Below are 16,507 nucleotides of genomic sequence, written 5' to 3'. Positions count from 1 at the left end.
TCTGACGCATCACAGGTTTGTGCGAAAGACTGAGGCAACAGATACGACTGGAATATATTTTCTTCAGAACGTGACAGTAAGATGTCATGAGGAGTTTCTGCTTTGATAGAAAGTTTAACTTTAAAGAGTTCAACATTAAGTAAAGAGTGCACAATACTTGAAATGAAAAAAATGGGTTATTTGTTTTGTTCAATACAGTATGCCTAATGCAAATCTACATTTGACTTCTCATGACAATGAAGTCATCAGCAGTATTTATTTTAAAGTGTTTATTTTTTGAGCTAGCTCATGAGCTACTAGCCAGTCAAGCAAGTTAGCTCCGACTTTAAAGCAACAATATAGCCGTTTTCAAATATGCACTCCAGATAATATCTAGATAATTACAGGAGGACTTCTCCGGAGATTCTCCCGAACTAGCCGTTCACATATGCTCCTCACAGCGGGAGACTTTCCCTGTCAGAGGGGAGGGGGCCGCGGGGGGATTTCCCGACGTAAGACGCGACGTAAATAAACAATGCGGAAGTAGCGGCCGTAGCAACAGAGTCCGCTACACGACGCTATAATGAGAATATTTGCCTTTTTATCAATGCTATGTGTTATCCAATGGAATGACAACATCCACAAAAGAGTGGAGAACAACATACTGACGAACAGAAAACAGAATGCAGACGTTTAATTACGTGCAGGGAGATCGTAGTGGTCGCGGGCAGACACTAAACAGAGTATATTCGGCCGCGTTCAGACATCAGCTCACTCGGATATTCTGCAGATAAAATACGAGGGGTCTGGCCGGATAAACTCCGGGTAAAGTCTGCGCTAAAAATGCGGCTGTTTGCGTTCACACATAGCCTAAAGAACCTCCGGGTAGCCAAATCTCCGGAGTTTTTCAGGAGATTTCCGTATGTGTGAAAAGGGTTTATGTAACTTTTTTCACCTTTAAATTGCAGTTTATGAAAGAATGAAACTAACGATGAAACTTTGAAACAAAGTCAAATCACAGTTGTCACGCAGTGTGTATAAATGAGAATGTTTGTTTGAACAAGGAATTGTTATTGGTGTCATTTGTGCTCACCAAGCCTTTGAGCTCTGCATTAAGAAGCTCCTCACTTCTGGTCAATGTTTCCAGACCGACTGACAGAAATAAACGTCACCAAGTCAGATGACGTCTTGTACCTTTAATTGATCAGCATCGCAGACAAATCTTATCCTCATATGTTGTAGAAAATGATTTTTTAGATTCACTAATGCATTACTCACCTCATACACCTCGGGTTTGAGGTGAGTACTCACCTCAGGTTAATATATATATGTATGGGGGGGGGTTTGTGGCTTTTTTTGCGGCTTAATTTGTTCATGTCATGTACGTCTTGTAACCTGCTACTGGATGCTTTGAATTTCCCTCGTGATCAATAAAGTATCTATCTATCTATCTATCTATCTACAAAGCTAATTTTGACGACTGCCGCCTATAATAAGGCGGCTTACCATTTTTTATCGCTTACAGAAGTGCAGAACAGACTCCACCAGAGGACAATCAGGTTAATCAGAAACAGGTGAGAGCGCCGACTTGTCTACCAGTAAATAATTCTAAAGCCTCTTCTCGATCACATGAAATATTTAAGTGGCTCCGGAGTAATAAAGTTAGGATTGATTAGAGGAAGAGGCCCTGCGTTGGGACGCCTCGAGCTGAATGGAACCAATAAGAGAGGTAATTAGAGGAAGAGAAATTAAAAAAAGAGGACGGTACTCTTGTGTCTATCTTCTATTTAACAGATAAAGAGTCAAAGGGCAAGAGCTCTGTTTAAGTAAACACACTCTCACAGGTAAGGTAAACCAATTAAATCTGTTTAAATATCTTTGAATATCCACTGACATGTCAAAACTTGTTCTGTCCATGTGTGGGCTCGTCTACAGAGTCACAATCTGGTGTTCAATGTCTTTAATATCACCATGTACAAAGACTACAGACGTTTTACAAAACACATCAGTGCCATCTAGTGTTGAACTCGGGTGATTCAGCAGACGACGTGTGTGTAAGTGGAAATAAGACGGAGACATTCAGGGTGTATTTGCATGTTTGTCACGTGAAGCACATTTTATAATGAATCAAGCGTTAAAGGGGCCTGTGTCCCTGTAACCTTCAGATGTTCCCTGGAGCTAGAGAAAACCAATTAAACCAGTTTACAGAGCCCAGTTAGAGGAGAGAGGGTTGTGGTGTAGGTCGGTGGTTGACAAAGTAAGGGGTCGGGGACTATCAGAAAAAAAACACAAATACAAAATGTAAAATCATTTAAAAAAAAGTTTTGTTTTTTTTAAATAAACAGAGGAGATCAAATTCAAATGAAACCATCCTTAAGTGAAGTGTAAAAATGTGTTTCTCTGCTGTACGACCACAACCACAAATAAAAAGACTGGCTGATTTATTATTTAAGGTAACTGTCAGGTAAATAAAGCCAAGTGTTCAGTCTGGTTTGGTAAAGCTGAATTGGCCGTGATGGAATCTGCTGCGCTGCTTTGAAGAAAAGAACACGATCAATACTGCTGCCATGGCTGTTACTTCAAGCACTTGTGAACGAATCGACACTAATGACGTCATCATGGCGTTCATGTTTAAGGTTGTCATGTTTCTAATACATAATTCTCAATGATTTGATTTGATGTGTTCCTGTAACACTCGTTCACTTATAGCTAAAGATGTGGAGAGTATCCCAAGGCATAGAAGCCCGTGATACCTGGATCTATGAAATGATCTGTGATCGACTGTTTTCCCTGAAGTATTTAAGAATAAAAACTGTCCTTTTCTAACAATCAGAGTGAAAAAATGCAAACACACATTAAACACAGGTATAAGATATAAGAAGATACACAAGAGGCATGAGGGGACATTTGTAGTTTGAACATTTCAACGTGTGCATGTGCAGGTTTGTAGAGTTTAAAGAGCGTCCCGATGTTCTGGTGTCTCTTTAGTAAAGTTGTGTTTAACGGCGGCCGTGTTTGCAGAGTTTGAGCTGTCAGAGTAAAGTGTGAAACACGCGAGACCTCAGGCTTTTAGTGCGGGGGACTTTCTTCAAGGAAAACTTGATCACCTTGTAGAGATTTGAGCAGCTCCCCAGGCTGGAGAAGCGGAACCAGCTGGCCCGCTGCTTGTTCCCGTGCAGGCTCCAGAAGGAGGAGGAGCAGCGCTGGAACACCTCGATTTTGACCGCGTACTGACCGGGGGCCCACTGAGACACGCACACCGAGATCCCCGAGGAGGCGAAACCACAGGTGTGAGGCGAGACGCCGTGGTAGACGCACTCCCCGGGCCGCACGGACGCACCCCGCTCCCACGCCATCCCGGACTCCTCTGCCACTCCCATGCCGCTGACGTTGCACAGGGCCTGAAGGCACACCTCCTCCAGGGCCTGCTTGTCGGGGAAACGGAGCAGAATGGCGACGAGGCGAGGAACCACTCCTCGACGGAGCAGCAGCTCCTGCAGCTTAGCTGGACGAGACAGAGGGACGGACAGACGCAACAAAAAGCTGTTAAAACATCAGTACAGTGAAAGTTTATGTTACGACTATCAAGTTTCTTTTATAATACATGAATCTGGAAGAAGATTTTTTTTTTTAATTTTAAAGATGTATTTTTGGGCTTTTTGTGCCTTTAATGGAGAGATAGGACAGTGGATAGAGTTGGAAATGAGGGAGAGAGAGAGTGGGGAATGACATGCGGGAATGGAGTCACAGGTGGGATTCGAACCCGGGCCGCCCACTTGGAGGTACTACAGCCTCCATACACGGGGCGTGAGCACTAACCACTGCGCCACCAAGCGCCCCAAGCAGACTAATTCAGGCTACACTATGTTCGTTCTCATTCAAAATAATTTCTATGGGTCAGCTTCACTTACAGCTGTCATAAGACATGCGTGAGATTGCTCTTGCAGCGTAGATGAGAACCTCTTGGTCTTGACTGGTCAGCACAGACAGAAGAGCAGTGCCCAAACCTGCGTCGCCAAAACCTTTACGGATAACAGCTGACAGAAAACACACACAAAAACCCTTCAGCGAATGAACACAAAGCCTCGCTGTTCAACTTTTTCACCACTAAGAAACTCTTTACAGCACCTCAGAAAGTCACAGGCTCACCTCTATTGCATCATAGATTACAAAACAAATATTTAAAGATGATATAATCGACATCTATGAGTGTGAATAACTTACATTCCTTGGCGAGTTCAGCCACCAGTTTGGCCGTCAGTACTGTGAGGGGCCCCCTGGTCCTCAGAGAGAGGGCCAGGATGGGCAGGATGCCACTGATCACCACCTGCTCAGCAGCGCCTCTATCTGGACACATGTGGAATGACACATGTTCATAAAACAGCAATACAAATTCAAGATATTGATATTTATTCATCATTTTATTCATCACATTTTAACAATAAATCCAGATATGTGGCCCTCTATTGGGCCTTTTAGGTACTGCGTGCAGACAGTCGTCGTAGGTCATTTACATAAATAAAATACTGAGTATATAATATAATTTTGCCGTACAAATTAAAATATGAACTTATTTAGTTTCTTAACAAACTGCTTAGTGTATATGGATTGATTATTCATTTTGCATGCAGTACCGTTGGCACACTTTCACATATTCTGTGCAACTTTTGTTTTGAGTGATTTGAGTCGTGTGAAAAGAGGAAATTTGGTATTTCAAATTAAAACATCGCAATGTAAGGTTAGGAGTGTCTGCTTTATAAGTTCAGAGTCAAAGAAACATTTGGTTCCTATATTACGCTTTATAAATCGCTGAGCAGAATGATCCTGAATTGTATATTTAGTGTGATTCAGCCTTTGCTTTTTACAAGCTCTCTCTCTTTAAACCTTCTTTACCTCTCCTGCCTCCTCCATCCCCCCCCCGGTTGCTCTCTCACTCGGAGACACAAATGCAGCTTAGCCTTCTACAGAGGGCTTACCTCTGACACACACCTGATCCCTTCACAGCCTCCCAAGCTCAAGCCCCCCCCCCCCCCCCCCCCCCCCCCCCCACCACCACCACCACCTCACCCCTCTGGTTATACTGCAGGTTTTATCATTTAACATGGGGAGCTGTTTCAATATGCTGCAACAGGGTGTACTGTAGGAGGTCTGATGTCTTAAGGCACACTAGCATGGAAACATAAATATTTAAATTGCATGTGGCAGCAGGGCTGTTCATTTGCAATTCAAATCACCACAAGTAAAAAGCAAAATATGACATAAAATATCACCCTGAAACATCTCATAACATAAATAATAGGCTTTTAATGTTGTCTAGAAGGTTATGTTATAGCTGTTGATTTAGGGATATATTATTATCTATTATAGTATAGAAGGGTTGAAAGGAACTCACTCCTCTCCTTAATGTTTGTCAGCACTGTGTTCAGATGTGGTTTGAGTTCGTCCTCAATCAGTTCCAAACCAAGGACTCTGATGGCACCCAGCGCATTGTTCAGGTTGTCTGTTTGAGAAATGTGGAAAAAACACAGAGATGTTAGGAGATGTACATTGGGGTACAAATAAACCCAGCAGGTACGGGTGCTTTATGTTCTCAGGGAGTATGAGGTGAAAGAGAAGTGTGGGGGTAAAAACCTGTACTGGGAATCTCTGTTGGAAAAAGCAGTTGAACATTTTGAACAGAAGGATCAACTCTTCAAGTCTACATAAAGTTCAATGTGGAAAGATCATTTACGCCAAGACTACTGTAAGTAAATCATCCAGATGTTAGCCTATTATTCTTCCTAGTCCAGACCATAAAGGTTGTATAAAACATGGACGTAGGCTCAGTGACATCATTGCTTTATGAAGCAGATTTTTGAAGCCCATCGATGGCGGTCGCCATATTGGAAATGTGGTCTCAAAGTTACTTATCGATCCACCTGTTAACGGGCAAAAAGGTGGAGCTGTTTATTATAGACACCGTAAAGTTGAGTGCGTTAGCATGCTAACTTCTGCTAATTGTTACCAAATTGCACAAAAAGAAAATGTTTTTGCAATTATTTGATCATTAACCACAGTAGGAGAAATTAAATAGCTGCATCCTTATTTAGCTGTAAATGTGAAAACTTGAGGGGTTTTTGACTCTGGGACTCATTCCAGTTATTGAATAGACACCTCTAGTGGATTTAATTAATTGATTTTACATTACAGCTGGATATGAGCTCCTGGCCACAAAGACATAACGCTGCCAGCCTGCCAAGCTCAGTGGAAGCGCTCGGGTCATCATCAAACTATCCAAACCTTTTGGGCTGTCCTTGACTCGGCCGCTGGCACGTACTGATCATTTAGCCGAGGTCAATGTTTTACCTGCTCTTACTTAAGCCAATCGCGGCAAATTAACTTAAGGGAGACATTTAACAGGGAAGTTATCCCTGTAGTTGCCAATTTGCAACAAGTCATCTTAACCATCACGCAGAACCTATTTGAAAACTTTCCTGCAGTATTTTGACACATTTCAGTTTGTTTTTCTTTGCCATTGTTGTCCATTCATTTCTGCAAGATACAAAAGTAACATAGGAGACTCTTCAAACCTGCCTATGTTGCTGATTTATTCCAGGTAAATGCATTTAACTTTATAGAAATCCAAACAATAAATTTGAACAGTGATTGCAACTCTGAGGTCTGCTGTAACGTACATATTGTACTTGGAAACAATGACTTCCTGGAAACAGTAGGAAAAGAACGTTGAGGAATCTAAAACTATCAAGGATGCATTGAAAATATTTAGTAAGAAAATCAGATTTTTTTTCCATATAAGAAATAAGAGTCTTGCTCCGGCTTAATTGTGTACAAATTAATTGCTCAAAGATCACAAGTTGAATCTCTTTGGCTGCTTTAAAAGTGTACAAAGGAAGCATTTTCCATTCTTCAAAAAATGACTTCTGAGGTGATTTCAAAACAAGACAGTTGACCCCTTGGCCTGTCGACTTAAGCTGCTCAGTGGCCGACAGTTTCCCCTTGTGAGGACGTGAGGCATAAGCAATACTTAAACCTAGTGGTTCTATGAATAATTAGAGGTACAACAACAACAACAATGATGTACAAATTGAATAATTCACACATTATAAGACACAGATCATAACTTAGTTCCACTTACCGTTAGGTTGGTAGGGTTCCAGTCGAGCAGATTTGTGTTTTTTCCTTTGGGAATGTGTGTAAGTGTATATGAGCGGCACATTTGGATGTCCCATTCTGCCAGGTCCTACGGTCTCCGGACAGCTGGTGGTGAAACTTTGTCAGGGACACATCTTCATGCAAAACACACAGAATACTTCTCAACTCGCCCCAGATTTCTCGAGTCATTCGCCTTAGCTTTTTCAAACTCCTTCTTCAACTTAACCTGCAAACCATTTTAAGTCCACTTCTGAACCCACTATCCATCCTGCACACAGAAAAATAACTGTTGTCTGTGTATGAACACGTCTCTCTAACGTGTGCTCCAGCTGGCTCTCTTGTCTCCTCTCAAGGGGTTAATAATCCTCTAAAGCTGTTCTCTCTCTCTCTCTCTCTCTCTCTCTCTCTCTCTCTCTCTCTCTCTCTCCATTGCACGTGGTTATATGCGTGTGTAGTAAAGGTATTACTTCTTGGCTGACTCTGCTCAAATCACTAGAATGTTCCACGATTCACCTCCGAGAAAATCCCAATCAAAACAACAACACAGACAGGTGAGCATCTGGCACACGCTTTCTTAGAAATTGTATTATTAGAAAGCATTTTATCTGAATGCTGAATGTGGAGCAGTGTTTTATCTTTGTATTTTAAATGTAAATATCAATCTCAACGTCATCATCATATTTTTCACTTTGGGGCAAATTTTGCTCCAATTGTGTCACCTAGAACACGGGTTCCCAAACTTTTAAGCCCGCAATGGTTTAAGCATTTGACGTTGCGCATAGCTGCACGCACTATCCAAACCCCTGGAATTAGAACAACGAAAACATGTGTCTTTGTGCATTATTATTCACAAAGAGCAACAGACACCTACATCGTTGCAGTCATGTCCAAACTTACATTTTTAACACATCACGTTCATTTCAGCCCAAACCTGATTTAGGGATTATGGCTTTATTATAAATTGAACCATTTTTTTGTATATTAGTTCACAATAATAGGTCAAATGTGCTATTTTAATTCATTTAAAGGTTTTACTTGTTTTTTTTAAAGGCATCTTGCGACCCCCCGCTTCACTCACTTTGGGAACCGCTGACCTAGAATACACAAAAACCGAGTCAAAGCAGTTTTTGAAAATTACATTTTTATACTTTACTCAACTCACAAGGTTCAAGTAAAAACAGACTTCTGACAACAATGTAGTACGGAACGACGTTGAAATGGAAATCTACATGTGAATAAATACAACGAGGAAAACAGGAGATGTTGGAACACCAGCAAAAATAGAATCTAGACCTCTGATATAATCTGTTCTACGTTATGGGCCTGTGTAGGAAAAGATTTTCTCAGTGTTTGAATTCACACAGACAACAGTGAGGATTTGTGTGCTGGCTGAAAACAGCATAGAAAAATATATTGATCCAGTAAGACGACATTCAACATGAAACCTGCTTCTAGAGAAAAAAAAGGGAGTTAGACATTGTGTGAGAAACTCTTGATTGCCTTCTTGCCAGGCTCACAGAGAGCATAGATACCACTCTTCTGTCTATACAGTAAATAGTGCAGCAGCTTGCTTTACTCAGCATACACTAGAAGACAGAAGAAAACATTTGAAACACTCTGAGGATTAAATCCAGACATCCTGTCACATCACAAGGCATGGATCACAGATTATAGAATTCTGCAAATACTGAGTGTTTCAGGTTCTTCTGTGTGCAAGTCTACATCTAGATACACAGCTGTACTTGTGTGTGTCTTGATGTACGTTACCTGCCGCTGTTGGAGTCATAAAATGAACAGCATTAAAAGCTAGCAAAGGCTTTCCTTTCTGTCTACCTTTAGCTTTCATTCTTTAGTCTAACTTGGCCTTGCTTACACTGTGTCCTTACAGCACGTGATCATCCAAACATCCCGTCACATTCAGTTAGGAGCATGGAGAGGTGACAGCAGCTCTGCTTTGTGTGGCGGCTTGTGTCTCAATAGAGTCTCCTACTTGTTTGCTGTATAGCCGATTTGCTGCTTTGGAGGGAAATAACAAAATGTTGACGAACATCTTCGAACTTTAAGCTCACGTGAGAAACTTTTTGGGTTGTGTGGATTTTTGGCGACCCCTGTGGACAATGTATCACTTATCGAGAATCTTGTTAAAATCGGCTGTTTGGTCAGCATGCCGATAATCACCTCGTCTGACATCAACCACCAGAAGCTGTTTTAGGCTTTACAAATAACTTGGTGTAAATAGTCAATCTTCTTCCTGATAGTTTTTTTTTTTTTTTTTTTGCTTGTGTAGGTCCTAAAGAGGAATCCGTTTCCATTTTAGTCTATTTCATGACAATCTGAAAAACTCCTCAGTAGAGCTTTAACTGCAGTGTTTGCATGAGCTAAGACTTCAACACGATGAAAAATACTACTGTTTGAGATGACCACATTGTGCTGAAACTCATTTTTATTCTGCCATTACAAACTTGTATTAATCAGAGGAATTGTCTGATTTTGATTTAAGGAAATGTAACTAACATACCTACACTAACTCTGAAGTGTATTTAGAAAAAAAGTCAAACTCTTCCTATGATTAGGCTCTAATATGTAACATAGTACATTGATCCTGGACTCCTACAATTCTTTTTAAAAAGAGTTACGACCGGCTGAGTTGTGTCCTTGTCCCATCGCTGAGTGTCTCTTTAAATAGGACCACGTTTGGTTCATAGACCATTCATGTGTTTCAAACAGTTCCAGTTGTGTTGAGCCCACTGGAGACGGCTTCATATCCAACAGAAACCAGAGTGAGGACGTTACTCTCCACATCATCCGGCTTACACTGTTCTGTATGTGTTTCCACGACACCAGTAGATCCAGTTTCCTGTCGTGTCTTCTTCCTGACTCGGCGTGCTTTACCTTTAGAGATGACCTTTCCCTGTTCTTTGACCCCTCCGGACACCTTGTGAGGCTTCTCACTGTCATTCAAACGGGTCTTGCGGTGTCGCCTGCGGATACGCCGCATCGGGGGACCCGAGTCGGCCGGGTCCGACGCTGCCGCGCCGGACAGGATCCGGATCTGCTGATCTATTACCATGACGACCATGTCCAGTGCCACGTCCAGCATTCCCAGGCCGAGGCCATGAGTGACGTTATCAAACGCACCGCTGTTCACGGGGTCCTTGAAACATTTCCGCATGTCCTCCAGGTGGTTTCTGAGAGAAAGAAGACAGTGGTTAATCCTCTGTTCATGAAGATGACCATCGTAAAGGTCATTTTCCTGCATTACTTACTTAGTTTCAATAATTTTAGACCAGTGTTGAACTGTATTTATCTCAGGAATGAGCTGTTTTGACATGTTGCCATAGTCAATGTAGTCATGAGCAAAATCCTTCAGATCATCACACAGAGCTCCAGTGTCGCCTAAACACACAAACAATAAGCACACAGTTAGGTTTTTTTTTAATTTAATCTCTTGCACTCTCTTTTATTGAATCACATCAAAACACTGCATGACTCAAGTCACCTTCTGTGAGTTTGGAGAAAGACGAGGACACAGAGGTGGTCGTGCTCGGTGTCAGGCCGAGGACGCTGAGCGACTCCAGGAGAGTTTTCTTGCTGGCCGGTCCTCTGCTGACCCGAGTGTAGGCCGCCAGGGAGCGCAGGGACATCTTCTCCGGGGCCTGCAGCCGCCGTTTGATCTCATCATACGAGATGAGGTACTTCCCTACAAATGAGAGAAAGATCCAAACACATAGATGTGATAGAGGTCAGACGCATTTCATCAGGTCTGAAAATTTAATTTTCTTCTAAAATCTGGATCGGTTTTTATATTTAGGTTAAACTAAACATGTTACATCCAGAGGGTAGAGCCTTTCTTAAATTGCTATATCACCCCCCTCCCGTGCAGCACTGGACCTCCTGTTAGCAGGTTTTTATAGGTTGCTGCTTCGTTTTTGTTTAAACTGTCTTACATCCAACACTATTGGCTGCTACTGTAATTGCCATTCAGTTAAGGTCCCTCTCAAGTTTCCTAGTTTCTAAGGATACATGTGAATATGCAGATTTAATTGCACTCTGCTAACTGTTTCATGGGAACTTTAAAGAGCCCATATTATGCCCTTTATATATATGCCTGTATATTTAATCTATGTACCTACTTTTGTACGTTCACAATAGCTAAAGTTAAAAAAAGTGTCTGTTTTCATGTACTGCTCCTCCTTGCTCTCTCTACGCTCTGAGTCTGTCAGCTACGCTCTGTTGAGCCCACACTGTTAGACCCCACGTGGGCCAAGTCTGCTCTGATTGGTCTGCCGATCCGCTCTGTCGTTATTGGTCAGTTGCTCAGCACGCGTCTCGGAAATTTCAACATGAGCTGCAGGGCTTGCCACAACGAGCCAATGGGCTTAGATCAGTGATCTCACACTGACAATGACGTCGGACTGACACATTTTTATCGAGGGGGGCTAGAACCGAGCGTTACATGCGGCTAATGCTACAGCTAACAGGAGGACATGAGAAGCCGTGTTTCCGCGGACTTTGAATTTTTGCACATAGATGTGCCTAGACATGCACAGGACACTTGGAAAACACACTAAAAAGAGCATATAAAACCAGAAAAAGCATAATATGGGCCCTTTAATGTACGTCTTATTGCTTTTTTAGGAATACAAAAAGATAAGACTCACTTGCTTTCGATCCTTTCATGTTCGGATCCAGGAGTGACGACACCTCCGCAAAAGGCATCTGAGTAGCCGACTCTGTTGTTGCGCTCGAGTTCGATGGAGGGTCCTGATTCTGAGACACATTCTCTATCTGTTCCGGGGCAGATACCTGCATCTGGGTGTGAATATGGGGGTGCATGTGAGCCTGTATGGTTTGCATTTCCACCTGGCTGTGGTCCAGCTGTGACTGTCCTTGCGCTTGTGGGAGGATCAGCGTGTTTTCAGATAAAGCCTGAAGGCCCATGCTGCCCTGTGCCACACCTCCTGTTTGATCTGAAGACACCTGAAAGATGCCCATTACAGGTTTTACCACAGTGAAAACCATGTTCCCCTGGGCATCCAGACCCACCACCCTGGTAGATGGGTCCATACCTTGTGTTTAACTTTTACCTGTCCAGCTGAGGGAGGAGGCTCAGGCGGCTTTAATAATCAGATCAGGTTACCTCAGAGGCCCATGTAGTGTGACTGTACACTCCTCTTTTCTTTAAACGGTTTTGCCTCGAGATGACCTGACAAAAGGGAGAAGGTAAGCTGACTCCCCGTCTTTGCAGTGAAGGTAAAATGCCCCACACTGCCACTGTTAGAACAGCTCACTTTCTTTGTACAGGCTCATAATGAGTCATGGCAACAGCACAGAAGAAGTTTCATTCTGAAAGAAAGACAAAAAAAAAACATGGATAGTAAAAAGAGTTTAGCTTCACAAGTAGTCCTCTTAACACTTTAAGTAATTTAAACACGTTTAAAAATCTTTTGAATACATTACTTCAAGCTGTATTGCTGGATACATTTGCAAACAAAGTTATAAAAACGTATTAAAAAGTCGTGCAAATGAAGTAATAAAATATATTGAACGTAAAGTGCAAAAAACAAACAAACAAATATGTCAGAGTTACTGATCTCCCCAGAGTTACACTTGACTCATATAACAAAAGGTTATAACTGCATAGCAACGCATGTAGGGGAATTAAGTTAGCGTATTCTATCATGGGCGGTTCTGGCGTTCATCCCATCTGCAGTCAGACTGTTCAATCAGACTCTTTAACAGCATCACCACCTCATGCTACACACTGTGTGGGGTTTTTTAAAGAACAAAACCGTTCTTGTAGTTTTTTTTGTAGTTACTGTGTAACTTTACATTATTGTATTTTTTTATTTAACTGAATGTAAATATGTTTGATTTGATTTTAACTTCTATTTTTATTTTTAATAATTGTATTCCCGTCCCCTGTTTTCTGGAGCTGCTGTAATGCACAAATTTCCCCCACGGGGGATCAATAAAGTTTATCTTTAGGCAGGGGCCAACAGGGGCCAGTAACACTGAGCTTGGTCCCCCCCCTGTGGCCACCCCTCCAAAAGGAAGAGCCCCCCCCCCCCTCAAAACACATACACAGTATTTGACTCAACAACCGGACTCACAATCTAGTATTAAATTCTGTTACTGAAACAAATATAAATCATGGTATTTAATGATGTGCGCTATTATTTGGCATTATATGTTGTTGTTTTTTAAAGCGATCATCTTTGTCTATTTTTCACCTGGGTTTAATGTTCCCTTCTGACAAAACAACTGGCCCCCAGTTTGACCCCCCTCAGTAAAAGTGGTCTAGAACCGCCACTGTTAATTCTATTCAAAAATACTGCTGCTGCAAAACATATACTTTCATTCTCTGGAGCAAAAGTTTGATTGTGCCACTTAGCCAGCAGACTAACAAATGTGCAAAAACATCATTTTACACCAATGGGAAAGTAGTTACTGGCATAAATCCAAACTGGTTTCAAGTACCTGCAAGGTTTTCTCAGAGTTTAAACACAATACAATATGCTTCAACAGGCATATTTTAATGGTCTACTTTGCACATGCAGGCTTTAAATACAATGCATTTCATAGTGTAGACATCTATTGTGAATTAATAAAACTTAATCATCAGGGTTTCGGGGGGGGGGGGGGGGGGGAACTAGATGTAGGTGTCAACAATCACCAGTGCTGTTTTCCTGCAACACGTAGACACACAATTTCACTCTATTTCAACTCAAACAAGTGTGAAGCGTCTGTTCAATTTAATAACTACACTGGAACCAACTTGTGGTTGATTCTGAAGTGTTGCATTGAAGTTGCTACTGCAGCATATGTATCAACACTGCTGCTTTCATCGTTAACAAACATCCATCATGGCTGCCAGGAGTGATTGTTGCTAGGTTGTTCTGTACCAGCAGGCCTAACGCCTTTCAAAAATAAAAAAAATCAGACAAAAACGATAGAGGACCACGACGGGACCGACTAAATTACACCGCTAACCTTGATTCAACTAGTGACGGCTGTCCCCTACTCACCGAATCGCCGTCAGATTTTTTTCCTAAAAGGACACTGATCCTAGAACGGTCCGCGTCGGGGCCATCGACATTTTTCCTCCTTCACTGCTGTTGCTTCGGCGGGTTGCAAATCAGCCGTACTTACACTACCGCCAGAGAGCTGTAATCCCTTCGCTCATTGGTCCATCGACGCGTCACTCAAGCAGGATGAGCGGTGGATTGGTCAAGGAGGCTGGCTGTAGAACAGAGGAGGCGGTATTTCCGGATCAGGCTTTCTCAAATACATGAGGGAGTGAAATATCGTCTTATTTTCGGGGATGTAGTTGACCATAAAGTTTTTTTTATAAAGTAAAGTATGGGCACACAAGAGAGTGAGAGTATTTACAGTTTTATACTCAGGTATTTAAGGCAGAAAGTAAATTGATTGCCGTGTCCAATAATATATCTTGACTAACTTAACAAAAAATAATTAAAGGATTTAACTCCAAATATGTATTCATGCTAATGCAATTTTTATAAGGATGAATTTGAAACATACTTAAAAAAAAAACATTTGAGCCCGCAATACACTCATAGTAGTCTGAACAAAATAAGTAAGAAAGATTAAATAAACAGAATTATTATAAATATAGTAATTGTTCACTATTATTGACAGACCCAACACGATTCTCGGTAACAAATTGTTTTATATATTTTGTATTTTAATGTCTTATTTTTTACTTAATGTCATATTTCTGTAATTCTTTTGGATCTTATTTTTTATATTTATTTTCATATTTGATCTTGATTCTTAATGGTTTGTTCAAGTGATTTAATTTCTATTTTAATGTTACTTTTTCATGTCTTGATGCTTTCGATGCAACAATTGCCTTGTTTCTGAAATGTGCTATATAGATACACTTGCCATGCCTATTAAAATCATGAATCCCTCTTATATTTCTCTTTTTAGCTGATATATGTTGTCATTAGGGAGAGGGTCCACCAGAGGGCGTATTGTAGCTGTAGTGCTTAAAAGTGAATCATTTTATTATTGAAACGTGATCCCTGGTCATCAGAGTAAATATCAGAGATTCGACCACAGAGATGCATCATTGGAAGTTGCATGATTGGATTAGTTTTAGTTTTCAGAATGGGTCTCAAACTATGTTAACGTTAGTACTTTATGCGTTCATTGACGTGTGTGCACAGATGCCAAACTGTGCAAAATCGATTCCTTTTATTTAAGCCCTGAAAAGCTTTTTTTTTACCGCCTGCTGGGCCCTGTCTGAGGTTATTTATTTAACAATGATGACTGTGTGTATGCACAGGAAAGGAGAGACACTTTCAGCTTATCTCCTTTGAATTTATTTGAGTACAAATAAAAAAAAAAAGTACAAAATAAAGCATAGAAAGTATCAATTATGAAAACAAAGCCAATAAAAACAAAATAAAATAAAAGGCAACAGTTAAATAAATCCTTAAAAATACAGCAAGCTAGTCTGGAAAAGCAATCTGTGGTACTCTACATCAACGCAAAAAGACATGACCATTAACAGTCACGTGTTGGTAGGAAAAGGCAGAGACCGGGGTGTGGGAGGAGAAAACATTCAGTTTGAATCCATGATTGCTTGACAGTCAAGACAATGGCGGACTTATGCTGAATTATTTGTGTGGGGTTTAACTGAAAAAACAAAACAGAAATTTGACAATAGGCCTTTTTTTCATATACAGTTTTTACACAGCCATTAGTGTAATATCCTCAGTGACATTCAAGGGGAAAGCTCTATTAGACAGTGCCCCATAAACATCCCCTATGAGCTTCTTTTTTCAGTTTCTCCCTCAGTAACAAACACTGAAAATGACCAAACTCACGGTAAAGCACAAACATTAGTACCATGTTGCATTCATGGGGGGGGCTTGACACCATCTCCTGACTTAACGATAACATAGCTCTGAACGACAGCAAGCTAAAGTGGAAACACTTGACAGGACCCAAACACTGTACATCTAGCAATCTTGCCTCTTGCTCAGTGTGCACAGCAAAAGCAGAGAGGAGAACCTGTGTGGAGGTCTCTTGTCTGTTTTCCTCTCTGCCTCACAGTCTTGCCTGATGTCAGTCACTGAGGGGTTCACTGTACATTTTAACGATGACGACTTTCCCGTGCAAGTTTGGCTGGTGTGGATGTTAAGTGCTGGTGTTGGGGATAAAGGTGTGTAGTGGCTCAGTGTCTGCGCGTGCGCTGGCCCCCGGCGCCTGACGTGGTGATGTAGAGGAGGGGCTGTGGCTGACGCAGCTGAGGCCCTCGCTTCAGATTATTCATGTAGGCTGTGGAGGACTCTGCGTTTGAGCCTGTAAGCACCGGACAGGGGGAAAAAAAACAAAAAACAAA

At 41.5% G+C, this 16,507-nt stretch overlaps 3 protein-coding genes across 3 annotated transcripts in view; all 3 read right to left on the bottom strand.

The window, feature by feature from the left end:
• Positions 1 to 1,924: 1,924 nt before the first annotated feature.
• On the bottom strand, positions 1,925 to 7,399 carry si:dkey-21e13.3 (uncharacterized protein LOC100150043 homolog). Its single transcript, XM_061028840.1, has 5 exons — positions 7,115 to 7,399; positions 5,372 to 5,479; positions 4,204 to 4,326; positions 3,891 to 4,016; positions 1,925 to 3,484 (listed from the first exon to the last, which is right to left on the bottom strand). The coding sequence occupies exons 1-5, from the start codon at positions 7,206 to 7,208 to the stop codon at positions 3,012 to 3,014; spliced, it is 924 nt and encodes a 307-aa protein (XP_060884823.1). The 5' UTR covers positions 7,209 to 7,399; the 3' UTR covers positions 1,925 to 3,011.
• Positions 7,400 to 8,252: 853 nt separating this feature from the next.
• si:ch73-127m5.2 (uncharacterized protein LOC561202 homolog) lies at positions 8,253 to 14,292 on the bottom strand. The gene is made up of 5 exons (XM_061028310.1): positions 14,160 to 14,292; positions 11,793 to 12,477; positions 10,631 to 10,831; positions 10,398 to 10,527; positions 8,253 to 10,319 (listed from the first exon to the last, which is right to left on the bottom strand). The coding sequence occupies exons 2-5, from the start codon at positions 12,196 to 12,198 to the stop codon at positions 9,851 to 9,853; spliced, it is 1,206 nt and encodes a 401-aa protein (XP_060884293.1). The 5' UTR covers positions 12,199 to 12,477; positions 14,160 to 14,292; the 3' UTR covers positions 8,253 to 9,850.
• Positions 14,293 to 15,465: 1,173 nt separating this feature from the next.
• The window catches only part of kif19 (kinesin family member 19), a 37,766-nt gene continuing 36,724 nt past the window's right edge, over positions 15,466 to 16,507 (bottom strand). The window contains exon 20 of the mRNA XM_061028612.1: positions 15,466 to 16,467. Within this exon, the coding sequence (XP_060884595.1) occupies positions 16,340 to 16,467 (128 nt within the window). The 3' untranslated portion in view covers positions 15,466 to 16,339. The remainder of the gene's footprint in view (positions 16,468 to 16,507) is intronic.

The sequence above is a fragment of the Labrus mixtus genome, chromosome 21, assembly GCF_963584025.1.
Source record: "Labrus mixtus chromosome 21, fLabMix1.1, whole genome shotgun sequence".
Classification (NCBI taxonomy): domain Eukaryota; kingdom Metazoa; phylum Chordata; class Actinopteri; order Labriformes; family Labridae; genus Labrus; species Labrus mixtus.
The sequence above is the reverse complement of the archived record's forward strand: the minus strand, read 5'-3'. Positions and strand labels throughout refer to the sequence as shown.

Coding starts and splice junctions, on each gene's coding strand:
- si:dkey-21e13.3 (XM_061028840.1), bottom strand. CDS start 7,208: ATGGGACATCCAAATGTGCCGCTCATATACACTTACACACATTCCCAA. Junction 4,017..4,203: donor GGCTGAACTCGCCAAGGAAT/GTAAGTTATTCA, acceptor GTTTTCTGTCAG/CTGTTATCCGTAAAGGTTTT. Junction 3,485..3,890: donor ACGCATGTCTTATGACAGCT/GTAAGTGAAGCT, acceptor TGTCTCGTCCAG/CTAAGCTGCAGGAGCTGCTG.
- si:ch73-127m5.2 (XM_061028310.1), bottom strand. CDS start 12,198: ATGGACCCATCTACCAGGGTGGTGGGTCTGGATGCCCAGGGGAACATG. Junction 10,528..10,630: donor TTTCTCCAAACTCACAGAAG/GTGACTTGAGTC, acceptor TTGTGTGTTTAG/GCGACACTGGAGCTCTGTGT. Junction 10,320..10,397: donor TCTAAAATTATTGAAACTAA/GTAAGTAATGCA, acceptor TCTTTCTCTCAG/AAACCACCTGGAGGACATGC.